This window comes from Cavia porcellus, unplaced genomic scaffold (assembly GCF_034190915.1).
Source record: "Cavia porcellus strain 051 isolate PalLab524CR breed Dunkin Hartley unplaced genomic scaffold, mCavPor4.1 scaffold_28, whole genome shotgun sequence".
Lineage (NCBI taxonomy): Eukaryota > Metazoa > Chordata > Mammalia > Rodentia > Caviidae > Cavia > Cavia porcellus.
This window is the reverse complement of record NW_026947511.1, coordinates 13,151,939-13,168,269: the sequence shown is the minus strand read 5'-3', so window position 1 is coordinate 13,168,269 and position 16,331 is coordinate 13,151,939. Positions and strand designations below refer to the sequence as shown.

The window sequence follows — 16,331 nt, the reverse complement described above, 5'->3', positions numbered from 1 at the left end:
GTAGCTGCTTAAATTTTAACAATATTTTTAAATCAAGGTACATCAAATTTTGATCAATAGTCTATCAACACAGAAGAGGACTGACCTTAGACCTTAAAAAGAGTCAAGGATAACTAAAGAGAAAATACCAACAACATATTAGAGCTGGAAATTATTCATATAATCAAGAAAGAAATAAAGCAATATAGTATTTGCATGCTTGTCTTCAAATCCTTGAAAGAGGTGATATCTGGGTGGATGGATCGAGACTGGATCTAACTGCTGAGTTCCTCACAAGACATGCAGGGGGAGGACGGTAACCACCATTTTAAAGCATTAAGTAAGAGAGTCACACATGATGAAGAACTATCTCCTCTGTCTTTTTCCCATGACTTTAAAACACAATTACTATTTTTGGATGTATTCTCTCTCTCTCTCTCTCTCTCTCTCTCTCTCTCTCTCTCTCTCTCTCTCTCTCTCTCTCTTTAAGGAAATGTGTTTCTTTAGTAGGTAGATCATGGTTGCTACAAACCAAGCCATATCATTATGCTGAACCAATATAATGTCTTTTTTTCTGGATTATACCTCTTCTGCTTAATAAATATTTTTTGAAAAGCACATCAGTCAATAACAGCTTCATAAAGAAAATAAAAAGACAAGCCCAAATAATCACAGCTGACACATTCTAGCAAGACACATTTGTTTTCTTGTAATCATCCTGCCAATGTCCTCACATCACCCCGGATTTCTTTCTGGAAAGTAAACCAAAATAACATTCACTTAGTCCATAAGAAAGGCTGAGGCTGTGAAATATTTTAATTTTACCACCCTGTCAGTTAAGCAACGTGAGTACAAGCAATGTGGCACGCACAGTCCCTGTAGTCCTATCGTGTACACAGAATGACAGGCTACTTAGGAGACACAGATGACCTAGGTGGGCAAATTACCTCTGACACAAGATCTTTCATGACGCTGAGCTGAATGGTGGGGTGAAACAGTGCCAGAGGATTTGCTGTCCTCAAACATTGTCTCTCCATTCCACCTCTCTACTCTGGCTGAACCTAAAACTATTCTATTGGATTTTCATGAACTTTCAGTCTTCAGGGGTATATCATCAAAATGCAAATAGTTCTTGCTGAGAAATCTTAATTTCTAATTAGCTACTACCAAAATTAATGCAAAGCCTAAAGCAAAGTCCTAGAGAACAAAAGTAGAATTAAGAGACTCAGATTTAGAAGGAAAAAAAAAAAAAAAAGATAGGTGTGGGGGCATTGTGAGGGTAACAGCAAAGAATAATGCCTGCAAATGGCTAAAAAGGGAGAGGACACATGTCAGCAGGAAGAATGTCAGGTTAAGAGGACAGGTGACCTCAGGAATGCCAGCAATGGAGTGTCGCTAACAAGCTGCTAATCAGGTACTTCAGATCAGTGCCCTGTGCACTTGCTTTGTTGAAAAGTCAGACTGAGCACAGCATGAAGGGATATTAGGGCAGCACTGCTACTGATTAATTCAAGTGTCAGCTAATTATGGCCTCTAAGCTAGTATCAGTGCACTGTCAGTTTTTGGTTTGGCCATGAGCTAAGAATGACTTATTACGTTGAGAATAACTTCAAAAGATAAATAATACATGTTGATATATACAAATAATATAAAATTCAAATTTCATTGTTCATAATAAAGTTTCATTGTACACAGCCATGCTGATGAATGTATGTATTATTTTTTATATATATTATCTTTTGTTGCGTTTGTGCTATGACAGTAAAGTTGAGCAGGTGCAGTAAAGATCTTGTATCTCACTAGGCCTCAGATATTTTCTAGATAGCATCTTAAAGGAAAACATTTGTCACCCTTGGATTAAATCATACACTTCTCTCTGACTTCAATTTTCATACCCTGCTCATAAACTAAAACCTCTGCACTTAACACAGCCCATCATTCTTATTGGGCAGTTTAGTGATCACATGTGTTTCCTGGAGCACGCACCTTGGTGAGCCTTGTTCCCTTCCCCATCAGGTTGCTTATCAGAAACACTTATCATTCCTCTCTGGGAGGAGCAGTGTAAACAAGGATTTCTCACTGTTTCTATCTCCACTGACACTTTGGGTCCTATCTGCCTGTTCTACTACATGGTCTACTTAGACCAGAGCATGATTTGAAATTTCTGTTTGCTTCTGGAACTTGGATAAAAACATCACAATGGAAGGAGTGGAGAAAGACACCAGCCCACCACAAGGACCCAGCTTAGGAGGAGATCTGGACAGAGACTAGTGTCCAAAGCCTCATTTTTGGAGACTGATGTAGGTATAGCCAAAGAGCTAGACGTGAGATCCAAAATAAGTTCACATGTGGAGGAGAGACAGCCAAAAAACTGTGAGGTTTTCCTATTAGAATCGATAATGAAAAAAACAATTTTAATATAAGCATAAATTTGTCTCTGAGCTCATTCCATACATTTGGTTTTCAAACCACCCATTATTTTGAATGGTAGTCATCTCAGTACTCTGAATACTTAATGCAGAAATCAGGCATTCATCTCTTAATTAAAAATACCAAAATTTCCTAGTGCAGCTCTAATGCCAATGTATTAAAAAGTACCCAGTTCTAATACTTCAACTTCAGTTTGGACACTAAGAAATACTCTTCGGTTTACCAAGTGTGGTGACTCTTGATAGAATTTTCAGCACAGAAGGGAACCATCTGATAGAATTTTCAGTGCGGCTAAAAAGATAACAAGTATGAAATAAAAGTAGCCTTTGTTCTAAGAATGTGGAGAGAGACTCCATGACCTCCAGGGTCTGGCTTTCTCTCCGCCAGTCATGTGGTGGGGGGACATACATGTACCTTAGGTTTGGGGTGGTGCCTGAGGGGCATTAGTGATGCACAGGTAGGCCATTGGTATTCATTTCACGCCACAGGTAAATTGCCTAGGGGCGGAAAAGGTGACTTCAAGATAGAGCTCCTTGGTTCCACCTCCCAGGCTCCCACCAGGCTACAGTGTCCCATCTGAGGCAAAATTCTTTCAACTCTGTCCCTATGTCTAACCTGTTTGCTATAGTATGGTCCTTGACAAGATCTATAATTTTGCAAGTTGCTCCCTAATCATTAGCCTAGTGGTGAGAGTCCTGGTATTCTTTTAAATATATGGCATGTATTTGTCTATTATAAATCAAGTAAATAGCTCTGGGAGTTTAAAAACTTGACCTCACTGATCTACAGAGAAAATTTAATTTCTGAGACTTTCACTTGCAGGGTCCTATATTCATATGTTTAATAATCCTTTCTAACTTTATCATTTTATATGCAATTAAAATATATTTTCTCTAGGCTAGTTTCTGTTTTCCACTTTGTAGACTTTGTCTCACTAGTAAAATATGCCTCAAGATGTGGTAAATTCAAGAGTATCACACATAAAAGAACCTCGGGTCTAAGAGATGCAAATCATTCTTGATACTTTTCTGGGAACTCATGGATAAACTTAGGTATCACCTGAAGTGATTTATTCTGTAGTACTCTTTGGTTCTAATACTCATAGCATCCAGATAAGTTCTTGGTTTTTTTTCTAATTTATTTTATTTAACCAACAGAGTTGGTAACTCAAAAGTGTAAAATGTGATGTTGCTGAGACATCATTTTAGTTTGATATTACCAGAGGTATAGTGAAAATAATTAGCCGCCAATATGGCACAAAAACTGACCAATCAGAATGGACACTGATCCTATTGCCAGCTGTCTCCTGTTTACTGGCAGGATTAACATATACAATGTCCTGGAACTGAGGAAGAATCAGATGTTCAGGGCAACCAACCATAAAGGAAACACATGGAGGTTAGACTGCTCTATTCTGAAGCCAGTATGGCCACATGTCAGAGGTCACTCAGTAATCAAAAATAGAGTTAACACTCTCAGATCCCCTCAGGGAGGATTATAAATACTAGTAAATCTTAAGGAGTTATAAAAGTTATTGCCCTAGTCAATGATCAGAATGAACCTCAGTGCACCAATATAGTTAATAGAACTTTCAGGTACATTAACAGTTTTCTATGACCATATAGAAATAAACACTGCATAACTGTGTTAGTTACCTTTCTTGTTGCTGGGACAAAATACCTGATGCCCAAAATTAAGGAAGAAAAGGTTTATTTAGCACAGTTTGTAAAGATTTCAACCCATATTCAGTTGGCCCCAAGGAAGACTGCACAAGGCAGAGGGTAACAGTTCATGGTGGCCAGAAGCCAAGGTGTGTATAGCACTCACACCTATAATCCAGCACTGGCCCATGAATCAAACACAAGCTCTAGAAGCCCATTTCTGAAAAGCACCTTCATCATTGCATGAAGACTTTGAGGGGACATCCAGATACAAACTGTAACAATAACTGATAATGGGACACAACTTGCTTATTTTATTTTATTGGCTTCTGAAATAAGGAGTACAACATTACCTACTTGCATTTATATACTTAAGAAATTTACTAAGGTTGTTATGTTAGACATTTTTTAAGTGATTTTTCACAAATTTTTAATTACTGGAAATACTAAAATAAAGAGTTAACTGTAGGATATCAATTTGCAAGGAATGCGTTTTGAGGGAATCATGTACCTGTTTATCATTTTCTCCTTTGTCAATAAGCATGTCTTTTAAAAAATTGTGGCATGCATGATTAGTTATAATAATATTGTTCTGCTTTCCCTCTGGAACAATAAAGCATAACATATTATGGTGCTTCACTTGTAAATCTGTGAAGAAAGCTCCTTTTGTTGACAGTTCTAATGTCTGCCATATGTTTGCATGGGATGAAGCCCTGGTGCTCCTCTAATTGGACATAAATTAAGTATCACCAGCAGGTCTTTGTCAAGATCCTTCAGTTACTATTTCCTTATTATTTTTCAAGCTCTGAATTCAACATTTGGTGGGAAGGTCAACTTTGCTCCTGAGATAAACATGTTTCTTGAGCTCCTATCTCAAACTGTCACCTGTCTGTCTGTGTGTCTGTCTGTCTATATCTATCTTAAGGAATACTTCCAAATGAAAAGGATTCTTAGCTCAATCCTAAAAAGAGGAAGACACAGTTTTTGAGTGCTTCCCACATCTTGCACTGTTGCATGTATCCTTACATAGAGTACAGCATTTGGTTTTCAAACCAATTTTATAATTTAGGTAATATCTCATTGCAGAATGGAAAATTTATACTTGGAATTTAGTTAACTTGCTCATATTCTGGTGGAGTCAAGATTCAAATATTGAGCTCTTTTAACAGTATCCATTTACACACCACTGTACACTGACCACCGTACATGGCTAGATTTGGAAAAAGAGAAAATTGGGATGAGCATAAATTAGACGTGTGATGTTATTTGATGCTCCTCCATATCGTATAGCTCCAGTTGATTAAAATGAAGGAACAAGACTAAATGACTCACAAAGTCCCGCTCAGTTTTGTTCTTTATGATTAAAGTAATTTGGACAGTAACCTTTACCAGTAAACCATATTGAGTTGTTAAATCTCAGTGGACTTAAATTTTCTCTTCTTTAATATAGTCTATCTACTTTCCAGGTGAAATATCATTGATGTGACAGCTGTAAATTACTAAAGACTGTAGAAATATAAATTGCTGTGATCACCTGTCAATCCCTATGAAGCTGGCTCCCCTCCCCATGCTGCACCCAGTCCTGTCCCACCAAATTTCTCTGCTTCATGCTTTCAAGGGAAGTTTAAAGCTATCCAAGTTCCCAGAACATTCCTTATCTAAATCACACCATTTCTCTGCAAACTTTTTGACTTTTTTGTTGCTATTTTAAGAAAAAATTCTCTAAAAATCACACAGGTCTTCTAAGTAACTGTCACACACTTGCCCTCAATTTCCTACCTGGTGATTATATTTCCGTCAACATTCCCTGTATTGGTTAGTTTTCTCATGCTGGGACACCATAGCTAACACCCAGAAATTACAGGAGGAAAGGCTGACTTTGTATCACAGTTCATACAGGTTTCAGTCCACGGTAGGCCAGCTCCAAGGCAGAGCAACACGGCAGAGGGACAAGGGAGAGAAGCACTGTTTATGGCATGGGAGTTAAGAAGCAGGGAACTACCAAGAGGCAGGAAAGAGACAGATAAGAGCCATGCCCCCAGCGACCCACACCTTTAAACTAGGTTCCATCTCCTTACAAGAGGTGAACTACAAGCCACATCACCCAATAACCTTCCGGAAGCTCAGCTTGTATGCATGAGGCTTTAGGGGGACATCTGTTCCATTTGCTCCATGTCTGTGGATACTTGTCCATTCGCATCACAAAGAAACTCTCTAAGAGTGTGATACGGCATCCCTTTTGTTTCACTTTTCTTCTTTTATTTATTTTTGCATTTACTTTAAATATTTGATTAACATCTTAATTGTATGTATTTCCTGAGTAGGATATGTTTTAATGAATCTATAATGCAGCATGACTAAATCAAAGACACCAATCACCTCACTAACCTATTATTTTTATGACTTTGAAATTTACTGTTTTTTTATGTAAAACATTATTATTGACCATGTCACCCGGCTGCACCAGATACCAGATCTGAACACCTGCTCCTCTGAGTGTCTGAAACTTTGTATCCTTTATTAACTACTTCCGAATCACCCCCATCTCCAACTCCCCTCATGCACGTTCTCCATTAATCAGTATTCTATTCTCTGAGAGTTCCACTTTGATTCCATATTTAACTAAGCTCACGTGGCAGTCTTTCTGTCGTTCGCATATTTTATTTAGCCTAACATCAGATCCAATCATGTTCTTGCAAATGACACAATTTTACCCATTTGTAGGGCAGAATACCATTCAATTACATATGTACACATCATTTATCCCTAGATAGACACTAGGTTGCTTTTACATATGGTCCATTATGAATAATGCTGCAATGAACATAGAACAACTACCAATTTGATATGTTGGTTCAGTTTCTTTAGATATGTATCCAGTAGTGGAACTACTGGATTATATGGTAATTCTCTTTGTAGTTATTTTAAGGAACCTGCATCCTATTTTCCATAATGGCCACACTAATTTGCACTCCTAGCAACACTGTGTTAGAGTTCTCTTTTCTCTTTATACCCTCCAATACTTGTCACCTTTTATTTTTATTTTAAATTTATCTTTGAACTGATAAATAAAGCTTGTGCATGTTAATGGAGCAAGGTGATGTTTCAATACATGTATAAACTTTTTAATGTTTAAATCAGGTTAGGCATGTCTATCTTTCCAAATGTTCACCTTTTCTTTATGGTCAAAACAGACACAATCCTTTCCTCTAGCTTTTGAAGTAAATGTACAGTACACAGTTATCTATGGTCATCCTAGTATGTGCTAATATACTGGAATTTCTCATTCTTGTCTAAGTGTACATTAGTACCACATCTGATTTCCAAGTAGCCAGCTTGTACTATGTACGCAACATAAACTCTACATTTTAATGAAAGTTTCATAAATGTGAATTTATTTTTCTGTTTCTTTAATGTAGACATTTAATTCTCTATCCTTTTGAAATATTTCTTGATTTCAGAGGATTGCCAATCTCTCTCTCTCTCTCTCTCTCTCTCTCTCTCTCTCTCTCTGTCTCTGTCTCTGTCTCTCTCTCTCTGTGGTTGTTCTTTCTCTGCCTGGCTCTTAAGTGCATTACCCAAAGTCTGTTCTTAATTCTTTTATATTCTTCTCTATTCTTTCAAGTAGTTCCATCACATCTAATGGCTTCAATGATTAGGTAACTTTTAAATTAATTTTAAATTAACTCTAAGAAGAGTTTTTATCCTACATTTCCTATCTCTTGCACAAATATTTAACAATGTATTTCAAGTTCATTATATTCTTGATGGAGTATCACTGTGCCTCCCAAACTAGTTCTTCCGTTATACTACTTTTGTTTTCTGTACCTCAGCTGTATCCCTGATTTCTCTGTGCTATTTGCTTTCAGTCAGATCTTAAATCTTCTGGTTTTACCTACTCATATTTTCCCAATAACTCATCAACTGGATTAGAGTCCTATCCAGATATTTTGTCTTCATCTTCTTCTTACCTATTTTATACAACATTCTGAGATTAGTCTACCTAACTCATTATAATAGTGACACTATTTTGCCACATAAAACTATCAGAGTTGCCCTTATTCCAACATTTTGTGCACTCAATGAGCCAACCCAACATGCTTGTGAATTTGTTTCCCAACTACTGTTACGAAGTCTCACTCTAACAAGTTACAATTGCTTTTTATTTCTTTATGAGTATGGCTTATGGCATCGATAGTGTTTGTGCTGGCATTCCTATACTTTCAGATCCATTTAATAATACTTCTGATTTTCTGATTTTCCTCAGCACTCCTTCTTTGTATTTGCTTAAACCTATATCCTGGAATATTTTGTATATGCCACATTCCTAGTGGACACTAACTCCCAAAACAAGCATCTATGCTGCATTTGTGATTCTTCTCCTAGTATAATGCCTTACATATGTAAAACTTCTGTAAAATGAGTTAAATGGAACAAAATATGAATGGATATTTGTTGATACTGGGAATTAGATAAGAAAAAATAACCATTTCAGAGATATTAAAGATGTTTCCATCATTTGTCAGCTGTGTCGCTGTTCTGGCTCTAGCGTTTCAGCAGAGATGGACCTCAAAACTAAAGCTTGTAAATCAAGTGAAATCCTTCACTTGGAGACCCTGAGATCATCATCTCAATCCGTGATCCTGAGCTTAACCGATCTTGTCCCTCAGTTTTATGCCACACTGATGTTCGATGTTTATTGCAGCTATGATGGACCCACTACATTTCCGTTCGTTTTCTTTGAATCAGTCATTTGATTTTTTCTGATAAATTTCTCCATATATAGTGTGTTATGGATTAAATACTGGTGGGCAACTTAACATCAGCTGGATTACATCAGCATGGTGCTGAGCATATATGTCCCACATGAGGAAAGTTGCCAGCATAAATAGAGATGTGGAGAAGGAGAAGCTATTGCATTGAGACATTGAGGCATCCTACAAGTTGCTGTTTGAGCCATTGGTTCTCTTGGAGAATCCCTGGTCTTCACATCAAGCATTGTTTCCTGGCTCCACAGAGGAAGATGTGTGCCACTAGGTCTTCAGGATGAACTCCTTACTCTGGATTCCTGGCATGTACCAAACTGTGCCTGTCACTGGAGGAGTTTGGGGCCTCCATGTTTCTGAGGATGGCTGTGGTGCTTTTCAGGGCAGCCCTGGTCTTTATTGTAAACGTGACTTCTCGGCTCCAGTTGTAGAACCCTCAACCTACCAGCACAGCTCCTTTACCCTGCTGGCATAGATTTCCTGGCTTCCACTGCTGACCTTTGGGCCTTCCCAGCACAGATCTGTAAAGGAGACTGGCATGAGTCCTTTTGGGCTTTTAGATCTCAACTTGGACTCATGGGAGGCATTGTCATGAGCTCTGGGTCTTCATCTGGACTCATGTGAGACATTGCTGTGAGATTCAGGCCCTTGACTAAATATTTTATGTCTCTAGTGTTGTGGATAGATTTCCTGCATTTTCTTGTGTTAACTCAGGGTGGCCATTATAAAAATAATATTATAAATTCCATGCCCTGATTCTAATTGTTCTCTGCACAACCCCTGACTACAACACACTGCAATGAGAAAACCCCTGTTTTCATAGTCTATATACGTTTTTAACAGTGTTTTTGGAGTCAGTAATCTTAATGTTTGTTTAACCGGCAAGGCATCCAAATAGAGAAAACAGCAACTCAGAATGGAATAAAGAAACAGGGCTCATGAAAAAAAAGTTTTAATTCCTCCAAATATAAGCCCATGTCTGAAACTGATGCCTTCCACAGAAATGTCTCTCCTAAATGCTCCTGTTATAGGAATCTCAGGACAGAGGAACAGAGAAAAGAACTAAAACATGCTCAATAATAGTAATAATAATTCTAAAAATTACCAAAATAGCTACAACTAGCTAAACACCTGAGTAAAAGTCACTCATATTTGTAATGCTTTAATCACATGTTCCCATTAACCTTCAAAACACCCCTGTGATATTGCATTATCCTGCTTCACAGATCTCATAACTGAGCTGAATCTCATGGTGGTTAAGGACCTTATTAAATATCACAAAGCTAGACCGGCAGAGTCAACCACCTCCAGCTATAATATGTGATGAAAATCAAATATAGAACTCATTTTAAAATGAAAAGATATGAAACAAGTTTTAATAGCTCTGTAAATTGATGTCTAATTCCACAAACATATATATATATATATATACATATATATATATATGTATATATATATGTGTGTGTGTGTGTGTGTGTGTGTGTGTGTGTGTGTGTGTGTATCTGTTACGATTGTACAATAGGCATAATGAAGTGTACTCACTCTCTGTCAATCACAAGGCAGGTCACAGCTTCTGCAGCAATTACATTTGCTGTTCTCACGTCTTCCCTAGATGAAAAATAGAGATATTAGGATAAAGCTATTGATATCAAGAGAAAGTATCTATTGCAATCAATTCAGGAATCCTATTAAATTACATAAATTCTTCTGATTTATACTATTCTAGGTTTCAGCTTTATTCATGATACAAATTTCTTTATCTTGAGGAACTACATCACCTCGTCAGTAATCATGCAAAGCGATAATCTAGTTGTAAAAATTTTCAAATTTAAAATTTCACTTACAAAAATGAAAAAAAAGTATCATCATCTTTGGCTCTTTGAGCGTTCCTGAATTAACTGGAAATGATAAAGTTTGTAATGGACATGAATGGATGAAAAATTTTAAGTATATGAAAATATACTTGTTTATATAAATTTGTCATATCATTGAAAACATTTTTCTGCTTTAATTTCTTTCTTAATTTAGAGACTCAGTTTTTATGTAGCTAAACTTTTAGCAATTTATGGTACATGGTTATTCTTCTATATCAGAGCTTATGTGTTCTTCAGGAATACATGAAAAATTTTATTCATGCTAATTGAAATATGTAAAAACCATCTTTTAAAAGCATTTAATTTCCCTTGCAGTATATTTGTCATTCTCTTAGACTTTAAATACTTGTCATAACATTTCCTTTTTCAATAATCAAAGGTGAAATTGAGAAATTAGCAATCACAATTGATTTTCCAGTTACTAAAATTTTAATAGAATAATTTCCACAACATTAAATAATTTGTGAAAATTTATTCTTTTTCTATAGTAATGCAAGTTGTTAGGTAATATAATTAATTATAAATATATTTGTAATACATTGCAAAGATAAATTCATATGTGACAATATTCTATTAATCATTTTTAAATCTATTAATCATTTTTAATCATTTTTAAATAAGAATCATTTTTAAAATCATGTGTTTCTAATAAAAGGTTTCCAAATATTGAAAATAAACATGTTCCAAATAATTTTTATGTTTTTCAAACACAGTAAACGCTGACAAGCATTTTTGGATTCTGTATTTTTACAATGATCTTTTTGACTTTCATTATTTCTATATCATGCTAATAAGGTTACAGACATTTTATATTAACTAGTATTCAAGTAAAGCAAGTTCCCCCTCTCTAATATAGAAGTTTAGGAACATTTTGATGATATTCTTAAGCACTGATCATTTTATACACTTCAAAATAATGTTTTCTACTTCTAAAGAAACCTATTTTGTGATTCTAGTGGAATTGTACTACATCTATACATTGAGCTCAGAAGGACTATTCTCTAATAACATTAATTTTCCACACAAAAACATAGCAGGCCTTTCACTTGCTTAGGTTTAGTTTTATGTATCTTTAAATGAAATTCCATGATGATTTTCACTTGGTGTCTGACATTTAATGAAAGATTATCTTGGGTGTTGCATATCAGATTTATCTTAGGAGTGGCATTCCTTTTCCATTTGTTTCCCACTAGTTGTATCATTAGCAAACAAAGCTTTCACAAACAAATACACCTCAGATACTCAGCTTTTTCTGACTCTAAACTTTCTATTAGAATCTCACCAACTCCCAGTGTGATCTTCTCAGTGGCTCCATCGGAATTCTCTGCTTACCTGCCAAACTGGCCTCATTTCAGGGACAAGCCTGTCATGACCTCCTGCCGTAAGCTCTTCATGACATGCCATGCCCAGGTCTAGGAAGCACCTCTCCAATTGTATGCCTAATTGTCCTCCACTTACTCTTTAGATGTCAACTCAAGTCCCCTTCTTCAGAAATGCCATCATGAATTACCCATGTCATAAGCCCTGTATACCATTTTACCACCATTCAGATCTCTACATTCAAAACACCTATCATTATTTATAATTTATGCATTTATTTAGGTGATCACTGCATTATTTTTATTTTAAATGGAATAAAACAGAACAGAAAAATGAAATAAAACAACTCAGTAATAGAACAGCCGTTACTATGTTGCATATTGGTAGCCTCTAAACAGTTGCTCAGACTGCTGGCCCCAGGTTTGCACAGTCAATCAAACATTGAGCTATTGAGACGTTTTCTCTCCCACTAAACCATAGAAGGGCAGGGACACACCTCTTTTTGCTCCCCATTTTATTCCAAATTCCTGAAGGGCTTTGTAAGCACCACATTCCAGAGCCCTTAAGGAGCATAGTAGGGCTCAAGCAACAGAGTCATACTACCTTGATGGTAAACCCACCCTTACTACTCAAAAGCTAAGAAAGTCTCAATTTCCTCACCAGTAAAGTGAGAATGGTTATGAGAACCCATTCAGTGCAGGGAAGTCAATGAGATAAACATAGACAACTCTATCACAGAACCAGACAATCAGAAGAAAAAGCCTGTTCCATTTATTACTTCTATTTTTCTCATTTTCAGTACCACCTATCATGTGGGTTCTTATGGAGGCTTTGCCTAGTGTTTAATAAAAAATACTCCTATCCAGGACTAACAGGGTGAATTTTCTTTCTGCTCCATAGAAGCAGATAATAGAATTTCAAGTTCATTAGCACTTTCTTGAGTTGGAACTTCTGATGAAGTGAGCAGAGTAGTCAGCAAACATCAGCGATGCCCACTGTATCCTTCAGAAATGGTGTGAATGACTTATTTATTAGAATAATGTTTATGGCAGCATGCTACTACAAATTACTGATAGCCTTAGAACAACAGCAAAATCAACAAAACCAGCATCATACCTTCATAGAAAACATCTATTAAATTTTGCTTTCCTAATTACATCTCCATTTTGATCATTTAGATATTATCCACAGAAGCTTTAAAGCTTATACTACTTTTCAATTATAAATTATATGCTAAATTATATAATGCTTTATTTTGAATATATTTCCATTTATATAGATTTTTAAAATGTACTTATCAGATTTTTAGTACTGTAAGAGTTATCATATTATCTTGTCTAAATTGAAGGTACTTTTAAAATTGAAGGTAATTTCTTTGCAATGAAAAGAAGTTACTGATGTTTTAAAATGTAACTGAGAATAAAAATCATAAGATCATAAGAATGCCTTAGTCAATAGAAATGGAAACTGTTTTATTATACAAAGGAAAATTTTTAAAGATAGCCTAGAATTAGAATAGCTAGGAAAGAGAGGTCTGTTAAATTTTTTTTAAAAACCAGCATAACATTGGGAGAACAACATATTAAACAATTAAATTTTAAACAAAGAGTCTATATTTGCCACCTATTGAGCATCTAGTATCTATTAGGAACTATAGTGAGTACTTCATGCAAATCTCAATTGTTGCATAGCATAAAAATGGTGGTTATTTTGTCTCAAATTTCTATGTGGGGTTACAGATTAAGCAATGCACTAAAAGTCAGACATAGCAAGTGTGTTGCAGCATTGGAATTTAAACACAGATTTGGCTGTCCTCAGAGTCACGCTCTTTCCAAAACAGTGTACTGTTTATAAATGGACTCTCAAGTTTAATTTGACAATTCTGAGTTCATTGAAGTACATTGTTTGCGTAGGATGTACTCATTGTCTATCACTACGGAAGTTTTATTTAATTGTTAATAAAACCAGCATTAACACTTTTATGGCTTTCCAACTGCAAAATGAGTCTGCTGAGCTATTTTAGTTCTTAAAACATTTGTATTCCTACACATGGCTATGTCCTGACCTGCCATGATGTTTTATAGTAATATCACAATATGAATTATTTAATGCTATCGTCATTCAGTGCCAAATGCATATTATCATTGTGACATTTTCGCATTTCTACTATGAAGGTGTTTAATGCCTTTATGTCTTAATATGTAGGTGTCCAGAATGCTATTTGCACTCTGAGATCATGTTCCTATGAAAGACAAAATACTACCACATTTGGTATTGACACATTAATCTATCATCTTAGTGAAGATAACAGAAATTGTGAGTAAAATAACATTACTGATTAAAGTAATTATTAGTATTATTTTGTATATTTATTTCCTTTGTGTGTCCAACCACATTAGTAAAAGCAATGATTAGTTTAGTGTTATGTATGAACTATTATATACTCATGTAACACAGAGGTATTATCACACATTTACAAATTACATGGTTGTTATGATAAATGATTTTCTATAGAACATCTACAAGATTAGGAGGGTTACCAATAATACTGATTTAGATATGATGAGAAGAAAGACAGAGTGGAATTGTGTTACTTTAGAAAATACAAGATTGTACATTTTGGCAAATCAGGTTTCTATTAGGTTCTAATAGAAACATATGAGATTTTGAAAAAGAACTGACCATTGGATATTTTAGACCTAGAATTATAAGATAATGCTTGACCTACTTAAAACTTTCACCAAATACAACCTGCTTTTGATTGCTTGGCACACTAGACTTATTTCTTTATAAGGAATAAACGTATATACAACTCCATAACAGTCTAAGTGTAACATTAAAAATCTCATGTTTTTCCACTTGTATGCCTTCACATTAGTTTATTTCAACATTACAATAAATACCACTCCAAAAGCAGTTACCCTGGCAGACTGACAAATAGTTTCACAAACATGCTATTGATTAATGAATAATTACAGTCAAAGCTATGCAGTTTAGTAGTGGTCCCCTTTTAAGCATGTTTGGAAGAGTTAGAATTCTTTTCTATGAAATTACACGGCATGAAAATATCTCCAAATATTTGCAAATATTTTCTGTGCACTGACTCTGATATTCTTTGAACTTCATCACTGGAATCTTCATCATCGCTGTATCCCAAAGTAGAGTCACTGTCTGTATCTGAATAATCCATTGCAAAGGTTTACATGGACTCTTCTTGTTCTGAAGCAATTCTGTGTTTCATGACTACTAGAGAACTCTGTCACACATGGCTCTCTTATGGGGACAAATGCAGAGTAGATGAGGCCAAAGCAGATCATAATGCAGCAGGGATCTCCTTTTCAGCTCTGGAGCAATGTGACTGCTGTCAATCTGTGCCAGCCTCCGTGAAAACTAACACTCCTCCAACTGCATATGAGCTTCTGGCAACCTGTGGCTCTAAACCCTTCATTCTCTGTCATGTGCAACACTCTAGTGTCTCAGTTAAAGTTGGTTCACAGAGGATAATCAAATCATTTTACTCCAGTATCAATGGTAATATCACAATAAATAGAATAATCAAATTTTACAGGATAGGACAAACCTCAAAGAAGCACAAAAAAATAAAATTATAGTATTGAATTGACTGGGAGTAAGAATTAGAGAGACTGTGACAAATCTATTTGATATTTGAAAACTGGATCCTAAAGAAGGTAAGTTGTTTTAAAAATTCCTGTTAGGCCATGCACCAATTCTCTTTCCAATTTAGTTCCAGCACCATTCAACTGTGATTCATAATTCTAACAAAATAACAAAATTCACATGTTAAGGAAATTGTTTAGCATATAGAAATGATTATATACATTGTAAACACGTGTGTCACAAAATACAAATAAATATTACCTATCATCATCATCACTTTAGTATACTCTTAAATGCATTTGACCCTTTCAAATACACACTCTCTCTCTTTGATTGTCCCTCCTGTCTTTATTTTGTATAATATATCATCCTGTGGTACCTCCTTCTCAATTTATTTTAAGTCTATTCCCTTACTCCACAGTTAAGACAACCCTCCTCCCCACAAAAACTCTATGTTGTGACTTCACTCTCTACCTCTGATTTCCCTCATCGGTGGAACTCACATAATTCCGTGCAACCAACTATGGCCTTTGCATTAGTCTTGCAATTTCTAGTTTTCTAATTCTTGCCTCCTTCTAACTCACCTAGAAGTCTCATACAGAAGTCTCATCCCTCCAGTTCAAAATTAATTCATTTTTTCCTGACTTCAAAATCATTGTTTTCTTTGAGTGTTCTCTCTTGGT

General features: G+C 35.6%; 1 protein-coding gene across 3 annotated transcripts in view; it reads right to left on the bottom strand.

Moving 5' to 3' along the window:
• Prkg1 (protein kinase cGMP-dependent 1) overlaps nucleotides 1–16,331 on the bottom strand; it is a 1,159,508-nt gene that overhangs the window by 117,989 nt on the left and 1,025,188 nt on the right. For 2 of the 3 annotated variants that reach the window (XM_063239051.1, XM_003473935.5), the window contains exon 8: nucleotides 10,379–10,444. In XM_063239051.1, coding sequence (XP_063095121.1) covers nucleotides 10,379–10,444 — 66 coding nt within the window. Of the gene's footprint in view, nucleotides 1–10,378; nucleotides 10,445–15,134; nucleotides 15,418–16,331 lie in introns of those variants that run through there. The other variant, XM_023566675.2, reaches the window with a different exon arrangement.